At 42.3% G+C, this 23,423-nt stretch overlaps 1 protein-coding gene across 1 annotated transcript in view; it reads left to right on the top strand.

Annotated features, from left to right (window-relative positions):
* Positions 1-23,423, top strand: part of LOC126482345 (kynurenine 3-monooxygenase-like) — a 180,724-nt gene that overhangs the window by 86,934 nt on the left and 70,367 nt on the right. Inside the window, exon 4 of the mRNA XM_050106426.1 lies at positions 617-665. Coding sequence (XP_049962383.1) covers positions 617-665 — 49 coding nt within the window. The remainder of the gene's footprint in view (positions 1-616; positions 666-23,423) is intronic.

Below are 23,423 nucleotides of genomic sequence, written 5' to 3'. Positions count from 1 at the left end.
AATGCAATCTGACTATTGGCCTTCATCCATGGTTCGTAGTATATCATGTGAGAAAAGGGCAAGCTGAGTTTCGTACGAGCGATTCTCTCTAAGACCATGCTGAATGGGGGATCTCTACCTCAGAAGTCCTAGTAACGTTAGAAACGCCCAATAGCCATCATGCATTCCCATCATTCTTCATCTGTAGGACAAACTTCTTTATGTACTGAAAATAAACACGCATAAAGTTAAAATTTTAATCAACATATCCCACAAGCATGCAAATACTGGAGCAGGAGTTTACCAGCGTTTGGTTAAGCTGTTCATGGTGTAAAATTTTCCATTTCCATTTGTGTATATCGTCCGCTGCAGAATAGTTAAGTAACTTTCTGTGATGTTGCTATAGACTTGCCAATTATTTTACGATTACACATATCAAAGCATGTACGTCTGATTCATTTTTCATTTTGTGCAACATTAAATAAATGTCTTTCATTCAAAATCGTTTAACATCTTACATACGATGCAAAGTCTTAAGGAAATAAGACATTAAGAAGAAAATTGTTTATCAAAAGTATAATTAATAATTTTTATTTTGTTGTATAAATATATTATTAGTACTAAATTTTTGTTGCAGTGTATATACTCTATCAGCAGACGTTACCTCAACGAAGTTTTACTGACAGGTAAGAGCATTATAGTAGTTTTATAATGCACGAATGTTAGTTAATTCTGCATAATTATTTAACCCTTAAAGTCAAAATCAGATAAAATCTCAACACATTATACTTAACACAGATAATATTCTGTCTTCACTAATAAAAATAGCATTTGGATCTCTGTTACGACCGTGACCATCGATAACATATCATACGACATGACAGGTGTAATAGTGTCAGTCACAAACTGTAGAGGTCATTACAGACCATCCCCAAGGGTGTTACTAATTTTATACGAGTGAAATATAGATGCTATAATAGGCATGGTATGTAGTGAACCCCAATGTGCACAATTTGCGAGCGGCGACATATGACTACCATAGTTGTGATTCTACATTATCTTTTATTTGTTGTGATTATAATAGAGCCCCCACAAGTAATATTTTCTTATTGATGACGTTCTGTTATCTACATTACGCATTACATATGTTAGATTCATATGAATTGTAACTTTTAATGATCAGTGTGAACCAACTGCACGCAATATTTTTTTAATAATTTTGTTCAATCAGAAACTTAACGTGATGAATACGGCGTTCTTTAAACGTTTTAGAAGCGTTAATACATTGCTGAGAACAAAATTTCGGTACGAATTCAACATATGCGGCACTGATCTTGCACAAATCAGTCTAGTACATGCTTATTCATGTAAAATGTACCATACTCTTTTGTCTGATTTGCTTACAGCGTTAGCTATTTCCCAGTGCCACATCTGTGATTGCAACTTCCACCACATGAATCAGTTTAAAGAGAAATTTGGACGCCTTTGAATTCAGTTTCCTGTTTCATAGATGTTAAAAACGTAGGGTAAATTTCTATTAGCGATAATCTTGCAAAGAAATTAATTTTGTGTTGGCATGGTATTTCTATTTATCCATTTGAAAGACACGTTCAGTAACCCTATTGCTTTAAAAAAAACCTCCTAAACAAAATTTCTCCTCGATTTAAGATAGTACGTGACCAGATTTATTGCTTAACACTGACCAATGCAACAAAAACAATATGTCATTAATATCAACGCTATTTCTCTACCACGACGTTAAAATTTCAGCTTTCCCTTTTACTACTTACGCACAGTCTCACTGGCGCGAATGAGGGGGGAGAGGAGGAGGGTTGGGCAGTCTGTTGTCGTGGATGTTGAGTGGCTTCCGTGCACGACTCAGGTGTTACCCGTCTGGGCCACGGCCTGCTTCATCCTTCAGAGTTTGCTCACTGACAGCACTTTGAGAATCTTAATACTTTGAGGGAATACCTTGTTTCTTTTGAAGGTTAATAAAATTAATAAAAATGAGGAAAATTTGTTTTGTTCTGTGATTACTTCAGTTCAAATTCATACCTAATAACACAGTCATCATAATAAAATTTTGAACAATTAGAAAAAATTTCGAAAAATAACGCCATGTTATTAATCGTTTTTCGCGGAGCACTTATTTACTTCCCGCGAAACATCGGTTTGTTATGTAGCAACTAATTAATATCATTCTTAATTCCTGCATTATTTTATAATCATTATTAGTGTTATTGTTATTATTATAACAATTATTGTCAATTTTTATTTTTATTAATATGCAAATTACTGTTACTCAGATTGTTGTGTAACTTTTTGTGTATGTGTTGCTCCTGGTCTGACGTAAGAGAGGGCGTTAAGATCCTAAACTGGTCATGTTAAATAAGCAATAAATAAAACGCACTGACACGCAATTGACGTAAGAACTGCCCTCACAGGTGTTCTGTCGGAGACAGTTCCGGGGATGTTGCTGACCTCGGCAGTCCCTTAACATCTCGCAAAAATTTCATAGGGACTCGTACCATGTACAGACGAGCATTTCTTGTAGAAAAATTGCACCACGGCACTGTCGCACGAAAGGCAACACATAAGGACGCAGGATGTCCGTGACACACCTTTGTGGCGTCAGACTGCCTTCAGTCATTACCAGCTGTGATCTGAAGTCATACCCTATGGCTTCCCACACCATGAGTAACACCGCTGTGCCTTCCGACGCACTGTAAGACTGGGACCTTCCCCCAGGTCGCCGCGTCACTCACTCACTACGTATACAACCGACACATCTTCAGAAAGACAAAACCCGAATTTGGGAAACCGTTTTTCACTGTCGTGTTTACATGTTACAGTCTGCTAGCCCGGTTAAATATGGCGCCTGGAAAACAGCTGTTATAATTTCTAATTGTGTCGGCACAATAGCTATTTCTCTTCAACTACATGAGGTGAAAAAAGCTTCAGTCTAATATTTCTCCTTATCTTTCACTGTGCAAAAAGCCACTACGGTCATATTAGGCAGAAATTTTTAAAAACAAGACGAAACCTGATATCTCAAGCACGTTTCAAAGCTGGTTGTGTTTACATGGGAGCGACAACCGATTGCCGAATTGGAAAACCGGCAACTAGAAGCAGATTTCCAGAATCGATTTTGAAGTGTTTACGTGACCACCCAGAACGGTATTGCAAAATCTGTTTACGAAATCCGATTTTGGGAGCCCTATGTAAATGGGGTGACTGTCGATCGTCATCCGGTGTTCTGCAGAACCGTGATCATCGCTGAACACAATGCAATACCATTCATCATGAGGCTACGTTCCCAAGGCACGGCGCCACTCCAAACGCGCCATTTGTGATGTGTTAACGGCTCCCTACGCATGGGACGGTGATTCCCAACTCCAGTTGCTCCTACTCTGCGATCAATGGTGTGAGGTGACTCAGAATGTTGCAGGGAGACCATTATTTGTTCTCGGATAATCTGTGCAGATGTGCTTGGTACAGAACACGGCGAATCTCCCTTTCGGTGGTCCGAAATGGTCCACCAAACCTTGGCAACGAGTAGGCCTACCGCCACGTTCGCATGTAGTCCGCCATTGGCCACTGCACATCCGAATGCCCCACGAATCTGGATGTTCGACGCCTCGACCAGATGGCAAATGGAGATCCACAACGATGCCCCTTTTAAATACTATCAGGTGCTGATAAAGCTGTCTCACACGATTACTCGGCATCTCCGCGTCTTTCACATCTGACGCTGTACACATCTCTTATATATCTCTCATATACCTGGTAACAGCGATAAATACTAACAGTACCAATGCACTCTCGTGGCCGTCCTACGAATCACAAAAAATTGAAACTCTAATCATTTACATAACTGTTTATGGTGTGTATGTGCACGAAGTTAAATTTTCATCCGACAATGACTTCTGGGTGTTTGGCTTCTTTGTAAGCGAGTGTATCTCTTCCCATTCGCGAACGTGATGTTTCGTTTTTTCTGGCACCTTGTAAAACCTAACCTCCATAGACAGATCAGTTTATCCTGGAGTTTTCTTGAAGACCTGAAGTCCAGTTGTGTACGGCACATGCTGTGAAGGTTTCTCCACGTTGGTACAGCCTTTTATTGTTCACAGAATCGCAGAAATTTCTGCCTAAAAAAATGCGTTTATTCGTTCGGCAGTGGGATATTTATTGGGTGCTCTTTGCCTCTTCTTCTTTGGAGAAGATTTCCTGAATCCCTTTCTGCTCAACATCGTGCCTCTTCTTCCGTAATTTGCACACAATTGACTCTAACACCTTTCTTGCACGTTCCGTCCCCTTTTCAATCGGCACTGTCACTCCTTCCTCCATCTCATCACCAATAAACTTACTGACGTGAACAGCTCGCCTGTCTCAGTTTCCCGAGAAGGCAGTTTCTCTTATCACTTTCCGTACTTGCACTGTGAGGTAAAATTTTGAATATAACTGCGTGGCACGTAGTCACGTGATCAGGTTAGTTCCCGCTACGACCGAGGGACGGTTCGCTTTGTCGGGTGTTTCCTCCCTCCCTGTAACCCACAACAACCATAAAAACACAAACATAACACAAGTACTCAACACAGTCTCCGATCAACATAAACACATAACTCACCTACATAACAACCTGGAAGAAGGGAATGACAAACCAACTCTGTTAGGACTGTCCACGACAGTAATGCGTGATCACTACTTTTGCATCCGACGGTCATTTTATAGATATGGGACTAACTTTGACTTTTTTTAGTAAGAGTAAAAACCCGATATCCCTATAGGCCATGCTCATCCAGCCTTAGAGACCTCGATTGGCCCTTGTATTTCCGGTAGATTCGGTTGAAATAAAAAAAGTGAATGTACTTTGAATACACAGACCGAAGACCAGCAGCCAGCAGTACTGTCACTAGCGTACCGTCTGGTTCATTGCTAAGTTCAGTTGGAGAGCCACTCTTCATGTTGCTGCTCGCAACTGCTGTGTAGTTATGAGTCGCATCGATTAGTCTTAAAGCTGAAGCAGCTTTGCTTGTCAGTCTCCGCCATTGTGCCTGTTAGCCACTATTTTATTTTTAAAGTACTCTCTCGAACACATTGAGTGGCGTGGAGTGGAGCACAAAATAAGAAACGCGCTGTTGAACGAAACAAGGAAGATGCCGTTAAAACTAAAAGATTCGGTGAATATTTTTCCATCAAAATCCAAGTTTGAACCGCCAGATCGGTAGTAATAACACCAACAGTTAAGGTGAAACGTTAATCTCATTTAATGAAAGCGTTAATGGCAGTGATATGCGTTACGACAGTGGTGGAAAAGTTAGGAGTGAAAGCGATTATTGTCAGCGTTGATGCGGAAGAAGCGTTAACCTACCAGAAGCGTTAATCTACCAGATTCCTGTTGGACTACTGAAGTCATGTCTTGGTATAATGCGAGCTTTTGGATCACACCTTTTGTATGCGGCAACTATACTTGTTTGGTTGTACCAGTATTGGTAAATCCACCTAAATCCACTTTAACTGAAAAGCTTGTAGGACGAAAGGATGTCGTGTGCATACTATTTTCTTGCTATTTTGGATTTGTGTGGGTACCAATCTAAGATACATGTAGTTATTTTATTCGAAGAATTCGACTGGGTTAATCGGCAGCCATATTCCTATATAGCGTAAAGCATTGTTGAAAGCAGGTCCGGCACCATAAATGTCATAAAGCGTTCAGGGTTGACTACTGTACACAGAGGTCTTGTAATATTTGTTTCCAATGAATTCAGTATTAATGATGAAGGGCGTGGTTAGTCAATTATTCGCCGCGGAAGCAGACGATCACATTAAATACTGTCCATTCGTACAGGTCGAATACGATGCGTCGGTGGACGATGTTTCATCGTCGTCGAATTCAGATGTTCGCATGACGTTGTCGGATGAATCGTAAGGAGCGGCGTATTGGTGCCTTGTATTGGAAATGAAGGGTCCGGTACTTTAACACTTCCGCAGGAAACACACAAGCACGTCGTTCATCCTCTATATTTCAGAACACAATGAATTCAAAGCAAATGATCTCCGTTGACCGTCACAAACAAGTAACAAACTTTGTATCTTTTCCTAACAGGAAAATAAGTTCACCACTAAACGCAAGTACTGGGAATACAAGTTTTGGATCAGGAATCAACACAATGAAAGCTTCTACAGTCAGAGTTCGTTCTCCACTACTTTGACTACCAACTGTTTAAGTCCTCGCTCTTCTTGAGCGGAGCACATTGGAACAGACTAACATGTAAGTTACGACCTGTACGAGTTACAGTTTCTAGTCTGTCCAAATGATTTTGACAGAATGCCAATAAAATGATAATTAAATCAAGACCCTAGGCTGTCGACAGCCGTAGACACACATCAACGGGGACATTTGAAAATGTGTGCCCCGACCGGGACTCGAACCCGGAAACTCCAGCTTACAGGGCAGACGCTCTATTCATCTGAGCCAACGAGGACACAGAGGGTAGTGCGACTGCAGGGATCTATCTCTTGCTGGCTCCCCGTGACACCCATATTCCCAACTTAATGACCACACACTACATTCGTAGTGCCCCTGCCCATTACACTCATTACTCGCAGCAGACAAACTTACCGAGTCCCGTAAGAGATCGGGCAATGCGTATGCATCTTCATATAGTTAAAGATAACGGGCCATTGACCTTCTTCTTCTGTGCTGGATGCACACGCATTGCCCGAATTCTTACGGGACTCGTTAAGATTGTCTGCCGTGATTAATGAGTGTAATGGGCAGGGGCACTACGAATGTGGTGTGTGGACATTAAGCTTGGAATGTGGGTCTCACGGGGAAAGTGCAAGGGATAAATCCCTACAGTCGCACTATCCTCTGTGCCCTCGGTGGCTCAGATAGATAGAGCGTCTGCCAATTAAGCAGGAGATCCCGGGTTCGAGTCCCGGTCAGGGTACACATTTTCAACTGTCCCCGTTAATGTATATCAACGCCTGTCGACAGCTTAGGGTCTTGATTTAATTATCATTTCATTCTAAGAGAGCTCCATGGTCACCGATGGTATCTGTTCTTTCGGACAGATACCATCATCATATAGAATACCAATAGGCCCGCTAGCACATTGCCGAGGTGAAGGCGGCATGCAGCCGAGCTGGCTCTAGGTCTGGAGCAAACTTGCCTTGGCTAGCTGCATCGTAACTGCTGTAATTGGAGCGGGCGCGGTCCTACTAAATGCCCGCGCGGCGGAGGTACACTTCCTCCTGATTGGCTGCATGTATCACTGGCGAATACAGCAAAAGGTTCGTGGCAGGAACGACCTCTATGGTTTGGTCCGGTGTACACAAAGGTCCTCTGCATGTCGCGCTGCAAATGGCGGGGCCGGAACGTGACGTAATAAGCAGGGGCTGACTAGCAACCAACCCGACAGCGGTGTGTTACTGTGTGGTGTCGGCGCCCGACTGCTTTTGCGACACGCCAGGAAGTATGCAACTACACGGTGTATGAGGAGGATACAGCGAAATATTGTATGGTGCTGTGGCAAAATGGCAGTCAGTGTTTAAGGGAGTCGATTATGTTGTTTTTAATTATAGGGAACAAGAGTATAGTGAAGCAATCGTCCAACCTCACGTTCTTGAACGACGTACTTTGACCGATATTATGACGTTTTTTGCAGAGAATATAGCCATGTTTTCACTAACAAAGTAAAAATATGTATTAATAATGTTAATTTGCATATACGAGAGATAAAGCACCTAATATCCCCAGAAGACATATGATGGACAAAGATAATGGGAAAAATCTAACATAGTGCTTAGTACTAAATATTATTACGTGACTTAAAAACCAAGATCTTTTAACTAAACCACTTATTGAATGGATACAACAATCAGGCTCATGCTTACAACAATATTTTTTTTTTACTTTTTTCGACTGTGTGCTTGTGGAGCTGTTTGTTTTATGCTGTAGAGTCATCACTACCAGTTACCCACACAATACTAGGTCTCTTTCGCTATGTATATCATCAGGAAATTTATTTTGTTCTACTGAGGATTCTGCAGTCACTCATACTTGTACCACAATGAGAAAAATTAGGCTTTTCTTATATCGTAGTACCTGTACTTACAATGCATATCATTAGGAGCACTAACAAAAAACCTGTATACGTTATTAAAAAAAAAAAAATCAGCTCTGATTGGTTTACCAAATCAAAGTAAATCGAATACAAGACTCTTATTGGTTTTTTTGTTACTCTAAGGTGAACATGACTGTTGTGTTTTCTTCCTACGTACTCCAGTCCTTCCGAAAGACGTTGGTTTCTTCCCTCGCTCCAGTACATATACTGAGGAGACAAAAGTCTTGGGATAGCGGTATCGACATATACAGATGACGGTCGGATTGTGTACACAGGGGCACTGCATAGGCGGAGCTCTCATTCGTACTCAGCTGATTCATTTAAAAAGGTTTCCAACGTGACTACGGCACACGGCAGGTATTAACAGACTCTGGGCCGGCCGGGGTGGCCGAGCGGTTCTAGACGCTACTGTCTGGAACCGCGCGACCGCTACAGTCGCAGGTTCGAATCCTGCCTCGGGCATGGGTGTGAGTGATGTCCTTAGGTTAGTTAGGTTTAAGTAGTTCTAAGTTCTAGGGGACTGATGACCTCAGAATTTATGTCCCATAGTGCTCAGAGCCATTTGAACCATTTGAACAAACTCTGAACGCGGAATGGTAGTTGGAACTAGCGTATGGGGCTTCCCATTTCGGAAACCGTTAGGGAATTCAGTATTCTGAGATCTGCAGCGTCAAGAGTGCATCGAGAATTCCAGATTTCAGGCATTACTTCTCACCACGGTCAACTCAGTAGCCGGCAGTCTTCATTTAACGACCGAGAGCAGCGGCGTTTGCATACAGTTGTCGGTGATAACAGACAAGCAACACTGCCTTAAATAACCGCAGAAATCAATGTGGGACGTACGATGAACTTATCCATTAGAACAGTGCAGCGAAATTTAGTGTTAATGGGCTATGGGATCTGACGACCGATGGCTTCATGACCATATCGGCTGGACCCTATGCTGCTGGAAAACCATGGCCTAGTCAGATGAGTTTCAGTTGGTAAGAGCTGATGGTAGGTTTCGAGTGTGGCGCACACCCCACGAAGACGTGGACCCTGCGGTATCGACCGTTATCCAGTTGGCCGCACTTTCAAACTCGCGCGCCGCCAGATCCGCTGTCGCGTTTCCCACAGCCACCACCGCGACACGAGCTCACTGCCACAAATTTTTCCTTTTCGCCTGCTTCATTTACTGCATTTTTATATTTTCTCCTTTCATCAATTAAATTCAATATTTCTTCTCTTACCCAAGGCTTTTTACTAGCCCTCGTCTTTTTACCTATTTGATCTTCTGCTGCCTTCACTATTTCATCCCTCAAAGCTACCCATTCGTCTTCTACTGTTTTTCTTTCTCCCATTCCTGTCAATTGTTCTCTTATGCTCTCCCTGAAACTTTGTACAGCCTCTGGTTCTTTCAGTTTATCCAGGTCCCATCTCCTTAAATTCCCACCTTTTTGCAGTTTCTTCAGTTTTAATCTACAGTTCGTAACCAATAGATTGTGGTCAGACTCCACATCTGCCCCTGGAAACGTCTTACAATTTAAAACCTGGTTCCTAAATCTCTGTGTTACCATTACATAATCTATCTGATACCTTTTAGTATCTCCAAGCTTCTTCCATGTATACAACCTTCTTTTATGATTCTTGAACCAAGTTGTGCTCTGTGCAAAATTCTACCAGGCAGCTTCCTCTTTCATTTCTTACTCCCAATCCATTTTCACCTACTACGTTTCCTTCTCTCCATCTTCCTACTACCGAATTCCAGTCACCCATGACTATTAAATTTTCGTCTCCCTTCACTACCTGAATAATTCCTTTTATCACATCATTCATTTCATCAATTTCTTCATCCTCTGCAGAGCTAGTTGGCCTATAAACTTGTACTTCTGTAGTAGGTGTGGGCTTCGTGTCTGTCTTGGCCACAATAATGCGTTCACTATGCTGTTTGTATTAGTTACCCGCACTCCTGTTTTTTTATTCATTATTAAACCTACTCCTGCATTACCCCTATCGGATTTTGTGCTTTTAACCCTGTATTCACCTGACCAAAAGTCTTGTTCCTCCTGCCACCAAACTTCACTAATTCCCACTATATCTAACTTTAACCTATCCATTTCCCTTTTTAAATTTTCTAACCGACCTGCCCGAGTAAGGGATCTGACATTCCACTCTCCGATCCGTAGAACGCTAGTTTTCTTTCTCCTGATAACGACGTCCTCTTGAGTAGTCCCCGCCCGGAGATCCGAATGGGGGACTATTTTACCTCCGGAATGTTTTACCCAAGAGGACGACATCATCATTAACCATACAGTAAAGCTGCATGCCCTCGGGAAAAATTACGGCTGTAGTTTCCCCTGGCTTTCAACCGTTCGCAGTGCCAGCACAGCAAGGCCGTTTTGGTTAGTGTTACAGGGCCAGATCAGTCAATCATCGAGACTGTTGCCCCTGCAACTACTGAAAAGGCTGCTGCCCCTCTTCAGGAATCACGCGTTTGTCTGGCCTCTAAACAGATACCCCTCCGTTGTGGTTGCACCTACGGTACGGCTATCTGTATCGCTGAGGCACGCAAGCCTCCCCACCAACGGCAAGGTCCATGGTTCATGGAGGGGGGGGGGGGGGGGGGGGGGAGTTATGTGCGTGCAAAGGTTATCAAAAAAATGGTTCAAATGGCTCTGAGCACTATGGGACTTAACATCTATGGTCATCAGTCCCCTAGAACTCAGAACTACTTAAACCTAACTAACCTAAGGACAGCACACAACACCCAGCCATCACGAGGCAGAGAAAATCACTGACCCCGCCGGGAATCGAACCCGGAAACCCGGGGAAAGGTTATCAAGGATAATGTTATTGAGTACGTTGAATTGCGAATGTAAAAAATTTTAGAGAAATTAATGTGACTACTTTTGAATGAAAACAATAAATATTATAATCAAAAAGTGAATTACAAATATTTATTTACCTCTGAAATGAGTCAGGGACCCTTAATTACATTAAGATTGTCAATGACTTGGTTTAAAAGTGTGTAGAGCTTCTTGATTTCCGCCTGTGAACATCTCCTGTTGCTCTATGGAAAAACCAACACTAATACCCCAGCATGTTCGGACTGAAGCGTCCCTGATATCTTGCTTCCATGTTGGACATCTCCCGGCCGAATCGTTCACCGTGATCGTCACTCACGAATCCCATATTTGACGGAAAGGAGGTGAGATGCAAATGCAAGAAATGCATCTTTAGTGACTTACGGTAACAGCAGTGCTGGAGGGCTGTTAGCAAGTTGCCCACAATTTCTGCATAGTTGTCTGCTCTGTGGTTCCCAAGAAAGTTGTGCACTACAAGCACAAATGCGTCCCAAGTTGCTAGTTCTCGTTCCATGAGCTCCAATCTGAATTGTGGATCTCGAATCAACTTTCGAATTTCTGGTCCAACGAAGACTCCTGCTTTCGATTTTGCGTCAGTTTTCGTATTTCTAAACTTGCCTTTTAGGTACTGAGAACCACGGTTTGTTTTATCCGTCGTTGCAACAAGCTGTTTCGTAAGACCCTGTTTCATATGGACTGGAGATAGGTAAACCTTATTACGATCTACAAGAGATAAAAGTTGAATGTTGTGTTGTTCGACTACAGGTGAATTTGTGGGTGACCAATGTTTCACTTTGTAGTGATTCTTGTCATCGCGAGTATCCCACAGACAAAAAAAGACATGCGTTTTGTAAACCCAGTCTGCATTTCTAACAGAAGGGCTACAATCTTCAGCTCGCCGCAAACATTCCAATTAACCTCATAGTACTTCAGCAGCATCAAGAGGGTGTTCATTGTATCGTAGGTTTCCTTCATTCCCACAGCATGAACAATACGAATTGATGGTTTCCGGTTGCCATTCTGTAGTCCTGCAGCTTCGAGACTGCTTGAGCTACAGTCAATAAAAAGTCTCCACTCTTCTGCTAGGTATTTGTTATCTAGTTCCTTTATGAGTCCTGTCACGTCACGACAGAATCAAACTCAGCGTTCAACAGCATATCATGCTGTGAATTTCATGTGGCAATCTCGAAAATGCGTAACTGTAGCACTTTCTCGAATAAGTTCCACTCCTACACTCTTGCAACTCAACAGTTCAGACTTTTCTTTCAACAGGGACAAATCGGCAACCAGATCGTCCAGTTCGGCTTGGCTGCTTAAATATGGCTCTTTAATGTCATTGTCGGTATCAATCGTGTATTCCATAGCTCCAGCGTGATTGTCATTGCCTTCAGTATCACCTTCTTCGTTAGTCATTGCATTGTATGAAGGAGGAATTGGTAATCTGTAATCTGTACAATGCGCCACAGGCTTTAGTGCAGACTGACATTCTGGATATACGATTTCTGACTTCTTTTTGCTGTAACTGAATACGTTGGTCAAGCAGAAATAGCAATCCGAGTGGTGACATTTCTGCTCCCGCCAAATCATGGGAAGAGCATAAGGCATTCGATTTCGCTTGCCGTTTAATCACTAGGCTAGGCCGGAGTAACAGACAGTGCAACAGAGATGAGGAGCCAGAGTTCTGTTTGATCTCCGATTTCACATCCGGAGTAATGTTTGTAAGCTATAGGTAGCCTTTTACCCATGTTCTTGTGCTGGTCAAATATTGTATATTTGCCACAAATGTAGCAAAAGCAGTCCGGACAAATCAGACAAGAGCGCCTATTCACCTATCGTTGACTGAATCACCTTATACTGAGTTACTGAATCGTCTTATACGAAATCACTTAGATGCATGTTACTGCGACTGCTGATAACAAAACACAGAGCTACGCTGACACGAACTATTCTCCAGTCACCTCTGAATCAGACTGGTGGACTAACAAGAAAAACTGCACGGGAACTAGTTTTATAAAACATGCTGAAACCTACCTGCAAGCTGTAGCTCGCGGACAAGTTAAAACTTGTCACGGACTAGTCAGAACTTGTCCAAGTCTGCCTGTTTGTTTTTATTGCTGCACACGTATCTTTCCACAGGGGCATAAAGCAGAGTCACACTGAGAATACAAACACGTACACATTCCCTCAAACAATCGTACATCAAACACGGCTCCTTGATGAGGCTACACATTAACCAATGTAAGGGCTTTTAATATCAAATGACTTTTAGCTATAACTTTAAATCCGCACGTCCACAACATTTCTGATGGCAAAATCGGAATCAGCGCACCATATTACATAACATACGCGTTCTTTCCATCAAGTAGCAAATTCAGTGTTGTGTAGTGTTAGAGACCAGTAAAGGCGGCATACCTTCTCATTCGCCATGGCGGCGACGTGAGCTTGGCGCCTGCACAGTCCACAGGACTGCGGGGACACGCAACTCCGTTTAGTGCCGCACACATCCCGAGCGACGTTCCCGCTTAGAGAAAGAGCACCCGAGGGGACGGAGACCTGATCGGAATCCTACAGGCTAAAATCACGTGCAAGGTTCTTGTTCTCTCATACCGACTGATCAGAACTGCTGATTCTCTGCCATTACTCTAAGACGTAACTATTTTACTATTGAAAGTCGGAGCAAGAGAGGTATTACTTACCGACCTTCTGTAACTGCTTTTGCTACCGGTTGTTGTCTTGCCTACTCCCATTCTATTAGGGAGTACGGAAATCAAGTAATCAGCAGAGGCAGACACTGATTTTAATGAAACGATCCAGCCAGCAATTGGTAAGAACCCTTCAACAGAATGAAAAGATCGTTCTGGAAATATCATGACATTAATTGATAATAATTAATAAAAAATGCATATATGGTTGCAATTTTGTCTGTCAACTGTGGAATAACGTCATGAAATCATCTGTACTACTATATGCACAAAGACAACTCGTTGTTTAAAGTTGCCAAAAATCTCGAAAAGTTCTTGACCGATTTACTTCAGATTTTTACATAATACTCTAATAAACGTTCGTACGTGGCCAAACGCATAACAATGAAAAGATGAAAACAAAAGATAAAAGCTCAACTAAAACTGGGGTACGGATAGTATATAAAAACGTTCCTAAATACTAAGCAATAATGGGCTGTGGGAAAACTGGAACAGAATCGAAGAATTTGAGATGTGATGCTACAGACGAATGCTGAAAATTAGGTGGACTGATAAGAAGAGGAAAGGACTGAATCAAAGAGGAAAGGAACGTGTGGAAAACACTGACAATGAGAAGGGACAGGATGATAAGACATACGTTAAGACATCAGGAAATTGAGGATGTAGGTTGCAAGTGCTACTCTGAGATGAAGAGTTTGGCACAAGGGAGGAATTCATGGCAGGGCGAATCAAACCAGTCAGAAGACACCAAAAAAATCGACGATGGGTCAAGGGTGATGATGATGATGATGATGATGATGATGTTTGGTTTGTGGGACGCTCAACTGTCGGTCATGAGCGCCCGTTCAAAGTCCCAATGTTTACATAGTCAACGTTTTACACAGTCCAATCTAGCCACTGTCATGAATGATGATGATGATGATGATGAAATGATGAGGGCAACACAAACACCCAGTCCTCGGGCAGAGAAAATCCCCAACCCGGCTGTGGGCGAAAGGTGCTAAGAGAATGACGCAAACCATTAAGATCGGTAATCACATGCAGACCGTCCAAGAAATGTTGCTACAAACTTCCAGAGGTTGTAGAAGCTGTCTTGAGGAATAAACTGAGGATAGGAACAGGGTCCGGAAACGTCACCCAACGACTTACAGAGCGTCGAAGGCTTCGGCGCCAGCACCTACCACTAGGTCACTTCTTCGCCAGCAAACGTGCCTTTGTACGTTGACGAACCGTAGGCGGAACTTTGTTATTCAGTGATCGCAACTGATCGCCATTGGAGAAGTTGAAGCCGGCCGTTGTGGCCGAGCGGTTCTAGGCGCTTCAGTCTGGAATTGCGCAACCGCTACGGTCGCAGGTTCGAATCCTGCCTCGGGCATGTATGTGTGTGATGTCCTTAGGTAAGTTAGGTTTAAGTAGTTCTAAGTTCTAGGGCACTGATGACCTCGGATGTTAAGTCCCATAGTGCTCAGAGCCATTTGAACCATCTCCTATGAGTACGATGCTCTGTTGTCTTAGCGGGTGAGGATTTCGGACAAGAGTTTCCACCTGCAGTTTATTTTACTCCTGTATACCGAGATTCGTTGGAGGTTTTAATGGGTTTCAGGAGTCAGATAAACTGCGAATGGAAACTCATGTCCGAAACCGTCATCCACTGAGGCGACAGAGCATCGCATTCATAGTAGACAAGGCCTTTCTATGCAGCTACTAGCTCCATCCTCTCCACTGGCTATCGTGGCAGTCGGTCGTGACCACAGAATAACAAACAACATTGTGAGACGTTTCGCCTACGGTCCGTCACTGTCAGCGTACGGAGTCACGTTTGCTGCCGAAGTGACAGGAGCCGGCGCCTATAACTTCTGTAGCGTCGTTGGGTGACATTTCCGGACGCAGGCTCCTACCCTCCATTTGTTCCTCAAGACACCCTCTACAGCCCATCGAAGTTCATCTCAACATTTCTGGGGCGTCTTGTATTGACTCGTCTTAAAGAGCCCATACAAAGTGTAGGTATAAAAAGCTTAGTCAGTGTTAAAATGATATATGCAACGGAAATAGCAAACTAGACATATAATACAGGGCAGTGCATTCACTCAACACATTTCACTCTTCCGCACATCATAAGCCATACACGTTCGCCTTTCTGACATGGCATCACCGCGCCAGCTGCGGTATTGGACTTCATTGCGCAGTTAATTACGGATATTCGAGCTGTTGATGGTGAGAAGAATGGGCCATTAGATGCATTATCTCAGTGAAGCCTTTGCGAAAGAACTTGACTTCAAAGCACTTGGCAGCGCCAAGGAAAAAGAGAACAGACTGAAGGCATTCCTCGAAATATCATCAGGTTTATAGCGCCGATATATTCCGATATCATGCTCGAACGTAGTGATATACTGTGACGTTTCAACGTTACTAGTGTGACTATTTGCTACAACAGATTTCCACAAGCAAACAGTTTTCTCTCCTCACAGTCTTTCTCATCCAGAAGTAAGGGCTAATGTACGACAAGAGGAAAAGGCATTTGTTTGGCCAAATATCTAGAAGGACTGCAAGGCATTTGCCCACTAGCGCAATGCTTATCAACGCAACAAAATAACTCGGGACGCTAAAACTCAGGTCGGTACTTTCAGCCCCCCCCTCCCCCCGAGTCAATAATCTGAACACGTCCACATCGTTATTATTAGACCTTTACCACCGTCAGAAGGATATAAATTCTGCCTGACAACGAATGATGGTTTCTTTCATTGACCTGAAGCCTATCCAGCGAAGGATGCAACAGCAGCAGCTTCTTTCGTGATTTGATTGCTCGCTTCAGAGTTTGCCTCTGTACCGCTACTCGTAGGACAAACAATTCGTCTTACCTCTTTTAAGCACTTTCAACATTGCTTGACATCAACCGAATTCGGATCTGTGCCTATCACACTGTTGCTAACGGTTTCGTGGAAGGGCTCCATCTACAATTTAATGCCTGACTGAGATGCCATGCCACGGAGCATAGGACTGACACCCTCCCCATTGTCCTACTAGGCCTCCAAATAGCTTTCAAAGAAGACCTCAATGCGGCACCGCCTGAGTTAGGGTATGGGCAAACGCGTCGACTGCCTGGAGACTCTCTGATAACACGCCAAACAATATTATTGGAGCCACAGACCTTGCACAACGTCTACACTCACGAATTCCCGAGCTCTGTCCGGGTGCTTCAAAAGAATATTCTATCCAGCCACTATTCGTTTTGTATGACTTACACTCCTGCAGACAGGTTTTCGTTCGACATGATGCCTTTCGGAAACCACTGTAACCACTGAACAATGGCCCATACACAGACTGACACTCCACGACAGAACATTCGACATTGACGTCAATGTCTCTTCCGTCATATACATCGACAAATATAAGCCAGCCTTCACCCCACCAAGACACGCCGATTCAGGGACAACAGCTACCACTGAGACACCACCTACATGTGATTCCACGCGGATATATCGAGTACACCTATTCTTCCCCTACCATAACCTGTACTTCCGAGTAAGCCTCCAGTCACAACTCATTCTGGGTGCCGCGTATGCTACGACACCAAATACCGTAGATGCTTGGTAGAGGGAGCGATATGGACAGCAAATCTTCTGCTACATTTTATGTGCAGTGTAAACTCTTTGATTGTTTGTGTTTCGCCGAACTTCAAATAAATGGTTGATATATAAATGTTCTTTGCAGTTTACAATTACGCGATGTGATTAACTTTTATATTGTTACTTAAAATCCGTCTTGATTGCAAATTTTTGTTTTATTCATATGACCGGTTTCGGTTCATTCAGAACCATCTTCAGATCTGATATTTCAGTTACTGGAGTAACCCGTCCAAATCCAGCAACTTTCACATAAGTGACGTAGCATGTGAAAGTTGCTGGATTTGGACGGGTTAATCCTGTAACTGAAATATCAGATCTGAAGATGGTTCTGAATGAACCGAAACCGGTCATATGAATAAAATAAAAATTTGCAGTCAAGACGGATTTTAAGTAACATTATAAAATCACTGATTGCTGTTATCCCATAAGACATTATGTCTATTTTTGCTAACTTTTATATGTTGTGTTGAATAAAATGTATTTTCAAATGGCACGCGTTTTGAATAGCCCACTAACTACTTCAGTTCAGAAAAGATTACTCAACTGTAATAGAACATCAAATGTTCTAAATTTTAATTCAAATGAAAAGAGGGTTATTTGAAAAGGTGCGTCTCTTCTTTACGCGAAGAGATCTTCAGTGCTTTGTACACACACTGAAATCAGTGAAGCGTCAGCGAAATGGGACACAGTGCAAGCAACAGTCAGTCTACGCAAATATAGTATGTAGAGCCGCTGGGGGATTACTCAGTAGTAAAGGAACTTCACAAGACTTTAAACTATAGTAAGAATGTTGAGTCGTGCACAGGCCTAATGGCAGCAACATCGAAGATCTATACGATGTGACTTCTCATGCTATGCCGATGGATCTACGCAAATACCCGTGTCTGCTGCCAGATGACGTTTGCAAGATTGTCACAATGTACCTGGTGGCAAATTCGAGAAGTGTATTTGCAAGTGAAGGATGAATAGGAGAGAGACGACGTAATCAATGTGAACAATACAAATTTAACGATGAGTTCAAGAATACGGCCGCATTTAACTCAGTTCATTTTCTTTGCCCCAACACGTAACGGCTAGTTTTATCCACCTCAAATTAAGGCCTTACATCGCTGATCCCATGTGCTGTTTCAAATCTCAGCGCTTTGTACACATCGTCAGCACATTTAAGGGATGGGCTACAAGAGTATATGTGTGTACGCCGCACAAGAGACAGGGATTTTTTTATCCAATGTCCAGCATGTGCCTAAACTTTTTGGGCGAGTATTCAATGTGGAATCGAGTATGAAAGGCACACATCGAAGAAAATATATGTGAGAGGTACAGGTTTGAAGCGTATTCTAAAGCCAAGAAAATTTATCATGCAGCATAATGACCTGTGTTTGATACATCGTTCGCTTGTGTAGCGGGATAAAAATCATCTGAAAATAGAGAAATCTCGATACAATTCCTGTCAGCAGAATGTGGTAAGAACATTTGAAATTCCAAGAGTTTACGCAAATGTAGACCTGTGATATCCTATAATACACCAACGAATGCCATTGGCATGGGCTCAAGATAGTCATACAGGTCGACAGAGAGGAGACCTACAAGTTATCCCCAATTTCAAAGACACTATTTTCCCCAAAAAATCAGAAGTGTAATGGAAAGTTACGGAATGCTAAGAAGCCAGGGTCAAAGCTATCCGACCACGCTACACAGTTTCTGACTGAGTGAGAAGAACAGTAATCAGGTGAAATGGATTTTGATGTTTTCTCTTGGGATCATCAAGTCTCTCTGTCTTCGTAGTACCCCCATCCGCATGGGGAATAATGCAAACCTTTATCCGTAAGACGGTTTCCATACTGCAGTGGAACTTAATTAGTTTCAAGACGAAGCGGGGAAGTTGAAACTACTGACACAGGGTAGGCCACTGCAACAACGTGTTGCTCCGCTGAGTCGCCGTGTTTCCTCTGTCTGCTACCTCATGAACCAGTTGACTAGACTTTCCCACTACTCACATACGCACTTTCGCAACAGTTTTGGTCTCTATGGGTATCTTAAGGAGGGTAGGACGTCAGACAGGCCGCCTTGGAGCAGGAGAAGCACCACACGACATTTTAATTTCCACTGTTTATACTTTTACAAATAAATTCACAAAACTTTGTCAACATGACCAGGAAGGATCACGATTCGCACTCATAGCAGTGGAATTTCAAAAACATAACAAAATATGTTTCTAGCATTTGTAGACTTAGAGAAAGCTTTTGACAATGTTGACTGGAATACTCTCTTTCAAATTCAGAAGGTGTCAGGAAAGGGAGCGAAAGGATATTTACAATTTGTACAGAAACCACATGGCAGTTATAAGAGTCGAGGCACATGAAACGGAAGCAGTGGTTGGGAAGGGAGTGAGACAGGGTTGTAGCCTCTCCCCAATGTTATTCAATCTGTATATTGAGCAAGCAGTAAAGGAAACAAAAGAAAGATTCGGAGTAGGAATTAAAATCCATGGAGAAGAAATAAAAACTTTTGAGGTTCGCCGATGACATTGTAATTCTGTCAGAGACAGCAAAGCACCTGGAAGAGCAGCTGAACGGAATGGACAGTGTCTTGAAAGGAGGATATAAGATGAACATCAACAAAAGCAAAACGAGGACAATGGAATGTAGTCGAATTAAATCGGGTGATGCTGCGGGAATTGGATTAGGAAATGAGACGCTTAAAGCAGTAAATGTGTTTTGCTATTTAGGGAGCAAAATAACTAATGATGGTCGAAGTAGAGAGGATATAAAATGTAGACTGGCAATGGCAAGGAAAGCGTTTCTGAAGAAGAGAAATTTGTTAACATCGAGTATAGACTTAAGTGTCAGGAAATCGTTTCTGAAAGTATTTGTATGAAGTGTAGCCATGTATGGAAGTGAAACGTGGACGATAAATAGTTTAGACAAGAAGAGAATAGAAGCTCTCGAAATGTGGTGCTACAGAAGATTGCTGAAGATTAGATGGGCAGATCACATAACTAATGAGATGAAGAGGTATTGAATAGAATTGGAGAGAAGAGGAGCTTGTGGCACAACTTGACTAGAAAAAGGGATCGGTTGGTAGGACATGTTCTGTGGCATCAAGGGATTTAGAATTGGAGGGCAGCGTGGAGGGCAAAATTGTAGAGGGAGACACTAAACAGATTCAGAAGGATGTAGGTTGCAGTCGGTACTGGGAGATGAAGAAGTTTGCACAGGATAGAGTAGCATGGAGAACTGCATCAAACCAGTCTCAGGACTGAAGACCACGACAGCAACAACAACAACAACAACAACAAAATAATTTTTTTAATGTGAAATTTCATCATTTTTCCCTTACTATTGGCTGCATTTGTTGCTATAGGTACACTTATCTTCAAAAGTAAAAGAGAGTCCTCGAAGAAATTTTCACGGCACGCAGAACATAGTTAAAGGTGTATGAAACTCTAAAATTTTCCAAATCTATTAAAAACTGTGGTAATAATTGAGTTAATTAAATATAAAATTTGAGTTTTTTCTATACATTAAGTTTAAAGTGTAACAGTTCATTCATTTTTTCATAAATTAAATAAATTCTAGAGTTTCATACACCTGTAAGTATACTATGCCGTGCATCAATGAATCTCTCTTACTTATGAAGAAAAGTGTATCTGTAGCAACAAATGCAAACAATAGTAAGCAAAAAATGATGAAACTTCGTATGTAAAAATATTTATTTTGTTATGTTTTTGGACTTCCACTGTTATGCGTGTTAATCCTGACTACTTCCTGGTTATGCTGACAAAGTTTTATGAATTTATTTGTAAAAGTGTCTAGACAGTGGAAATTAAAATGTCCTGTGGTGCCTCTCCTGCTCCTAGTCGATCCGTTTGACGTCCTGCTCCCTTAATGCACATAGTGTGCTATGGTGCTCCACATCAACCCATTCCCAGTCTCCAGCTGTTGAGAGCCTCTTTTCAGTTGAGCAATATCTTCTGAACATGGGATAGAGAACACACTTCAGAACTGCTATGGGACCATTCTCTATCGTCACACCGCCCAGTGGAGGTCGTTATATGGCAAACACTTCCCGATCTGCCTACGCCTTCTAGACAGGACAGTGCTTTAATAGAAGCATCCACGATGGATATTTGGTAAGGACGCTTTTGACGCAACTGACTGTATTTGAACGTAAGGCTGCGCCCAGGCGTTGTAGGATCACGTAACCCTCATGATCCACCCTGCCGCTGAGAGGGCTACAGAACATAGAAGAAGACATTCCATCCCATGGTGGGACGACTAGGGTCATTCTGCAACCACGGAAAGGCACGTGGCTTTGCGGATAGAGAGGGTAAATGTCATCGTGAATAGAGAGCAAGTGGAGCTCGTGGCAAGGATTCCCTTACTTCACAAACCGTCCTAATGAACCTTCATCTGCACGGAGGACAATCAGGAGGATTTTAGACTAAAACTAAGAAATGTAATAATTTAGTTCTAATAGAAACCCTTAACATTTTACAGCTTTTAAGCTCAACGTCTCAGAAAATTTTAGAATTCGAGGTAAGGTTCTAGCTGCCGTCATTCAAAACACAATATGATAATTATCATCCGTAACAACTGCTCACAGGATGAGCAGTACATAAAGCTAATACAAGATACTCGTACATTCCATGGTATATGTGCCTAAACACAACAGGAAAGGTTTGGAACAGAGACTAGGTTTTTGGAATTAATTGTTCAAAGACCCAGTAGCAGTTCATATTCAAGAAAGCTTTAATAAATCTAGGTAGTGGGTTTCAGGTAAATAACTAGTCATTTTCTTACACACGTCGTCTTCTTTAAACTAACAAAAGACACATTTTGCTAGCAACACGTTAACAATGTAAACAGAGTTTACGATCAAACAACACATATACAAGGGCATGCTGAAGAGTAACAGCTTCGACTGTTTATGTGAAATTTTTAAAGTTTTTAAGATGAAACAACCGTTGTGAACATTCTACGTCTTTATTCTTCATGTCTACATAATTGCAGCCCTCTACCGCCAAAGGGCTCCGAATTGTAAAATGTAATATGGCGGTGTGTAATGTAACTATGTCCTTGCGTGAGAAACAATGTGCCGTAATCGAGTTTCGAATTCGAAGAGTTCGTCCACACATGGAACACACTCTCCTTTAGCACGATGATGCTACACCACAAGCGAGTACTGCGGCATCTGCAACAAACCGATGCCTCGGGTTCACTGAAGCATGTATTCCAATCTCTGTCTTCCTCTACAGTTTTTGCCCTCTACAGCACCCTCTAGTACCATGGAAGTCATTCCCTCATGTCTTAGCAGATGTCCTATCATCCTGTCCCTTCTCCTTGTCAGTGTTTTCCACATGTTCCTTTCCTCTCCGATTTTGCGCAGAACCTCCTCATTCCTTACCTTATCAGTCCACCTAATTTTCAACATTCGTCTGTAGCACCACATCTCAAATGTTTAGATTCTCTTCCGTTCCGGTTTTCCCACAGTCCAAGTTTAACTACCATACAATGCTGTACTCCAACGTACGTTCTCAGAAATTTCTTCCTCAAATTAAGGCCGAGATTTGATATTAGTAGGCTTCTCTTGGCCAGGAATGCCCGTTTTCCATTGCTAGTCTGCTTTTAATGTCCTCCTTGCTCCGTCCGTCATTGATTATTTTACTGCCTAGGTAGTAGAATTCCTTAAATTCATCTACCTCGTGACCATCAATACTGATGTTAAGTTTCTCGCTGTTCTCATTCCTAATACTTCTCATTACCTTCGTCTTTCTTCGATTTACTCTCAATCTATACTCTGTACTCATTAGACTGTTCATTCCGTTCAGCAGATCATTTAATTATTCTTCACTTTCACTCAGGTTAGCAATGTCATCAGCAAATCGTATCATTGATATCCTTTCACTCTGAATTTTAATTTCACTCCTAAACCTTTCTTTTATTTCCATTATTGCTTCCTCGAAGTACGGATTGAACAGTAGGGGCGAAAGGCTACATTCTTGTCTTACACCCTTTTTAATACGAGCACTTCGTTCTTGGTCGCCCACTCTTATTATTCCCTATTGGCTGTTGTACATATTTTATATGACCCGTCTCTCCCTACAGCTTACCCCTACTTTTTTCAGAATTTCGAACATCTTGC

This window comes from Schistocerca serialis, chromosome 5, assembly GCF_023864345.2.
Source record: "Schistocerca serialis cubense isolate TAMUIC-IGC-003099 chromosome 5, iqSchSeri2.2, whole genome shotgun sequence".
Taxonomy (NCBI): Eukaryota; Metazoa; Arthropoda; class Insecta; order Orthoptera; family Acrididae; genus Schistocerca; species Schistocerca serialis.
The sequence above is the reverse complement of the archived record's forward strand: the minus strand, read 5'-3'. Positions and strand labels throughout refer to the sequence as shown.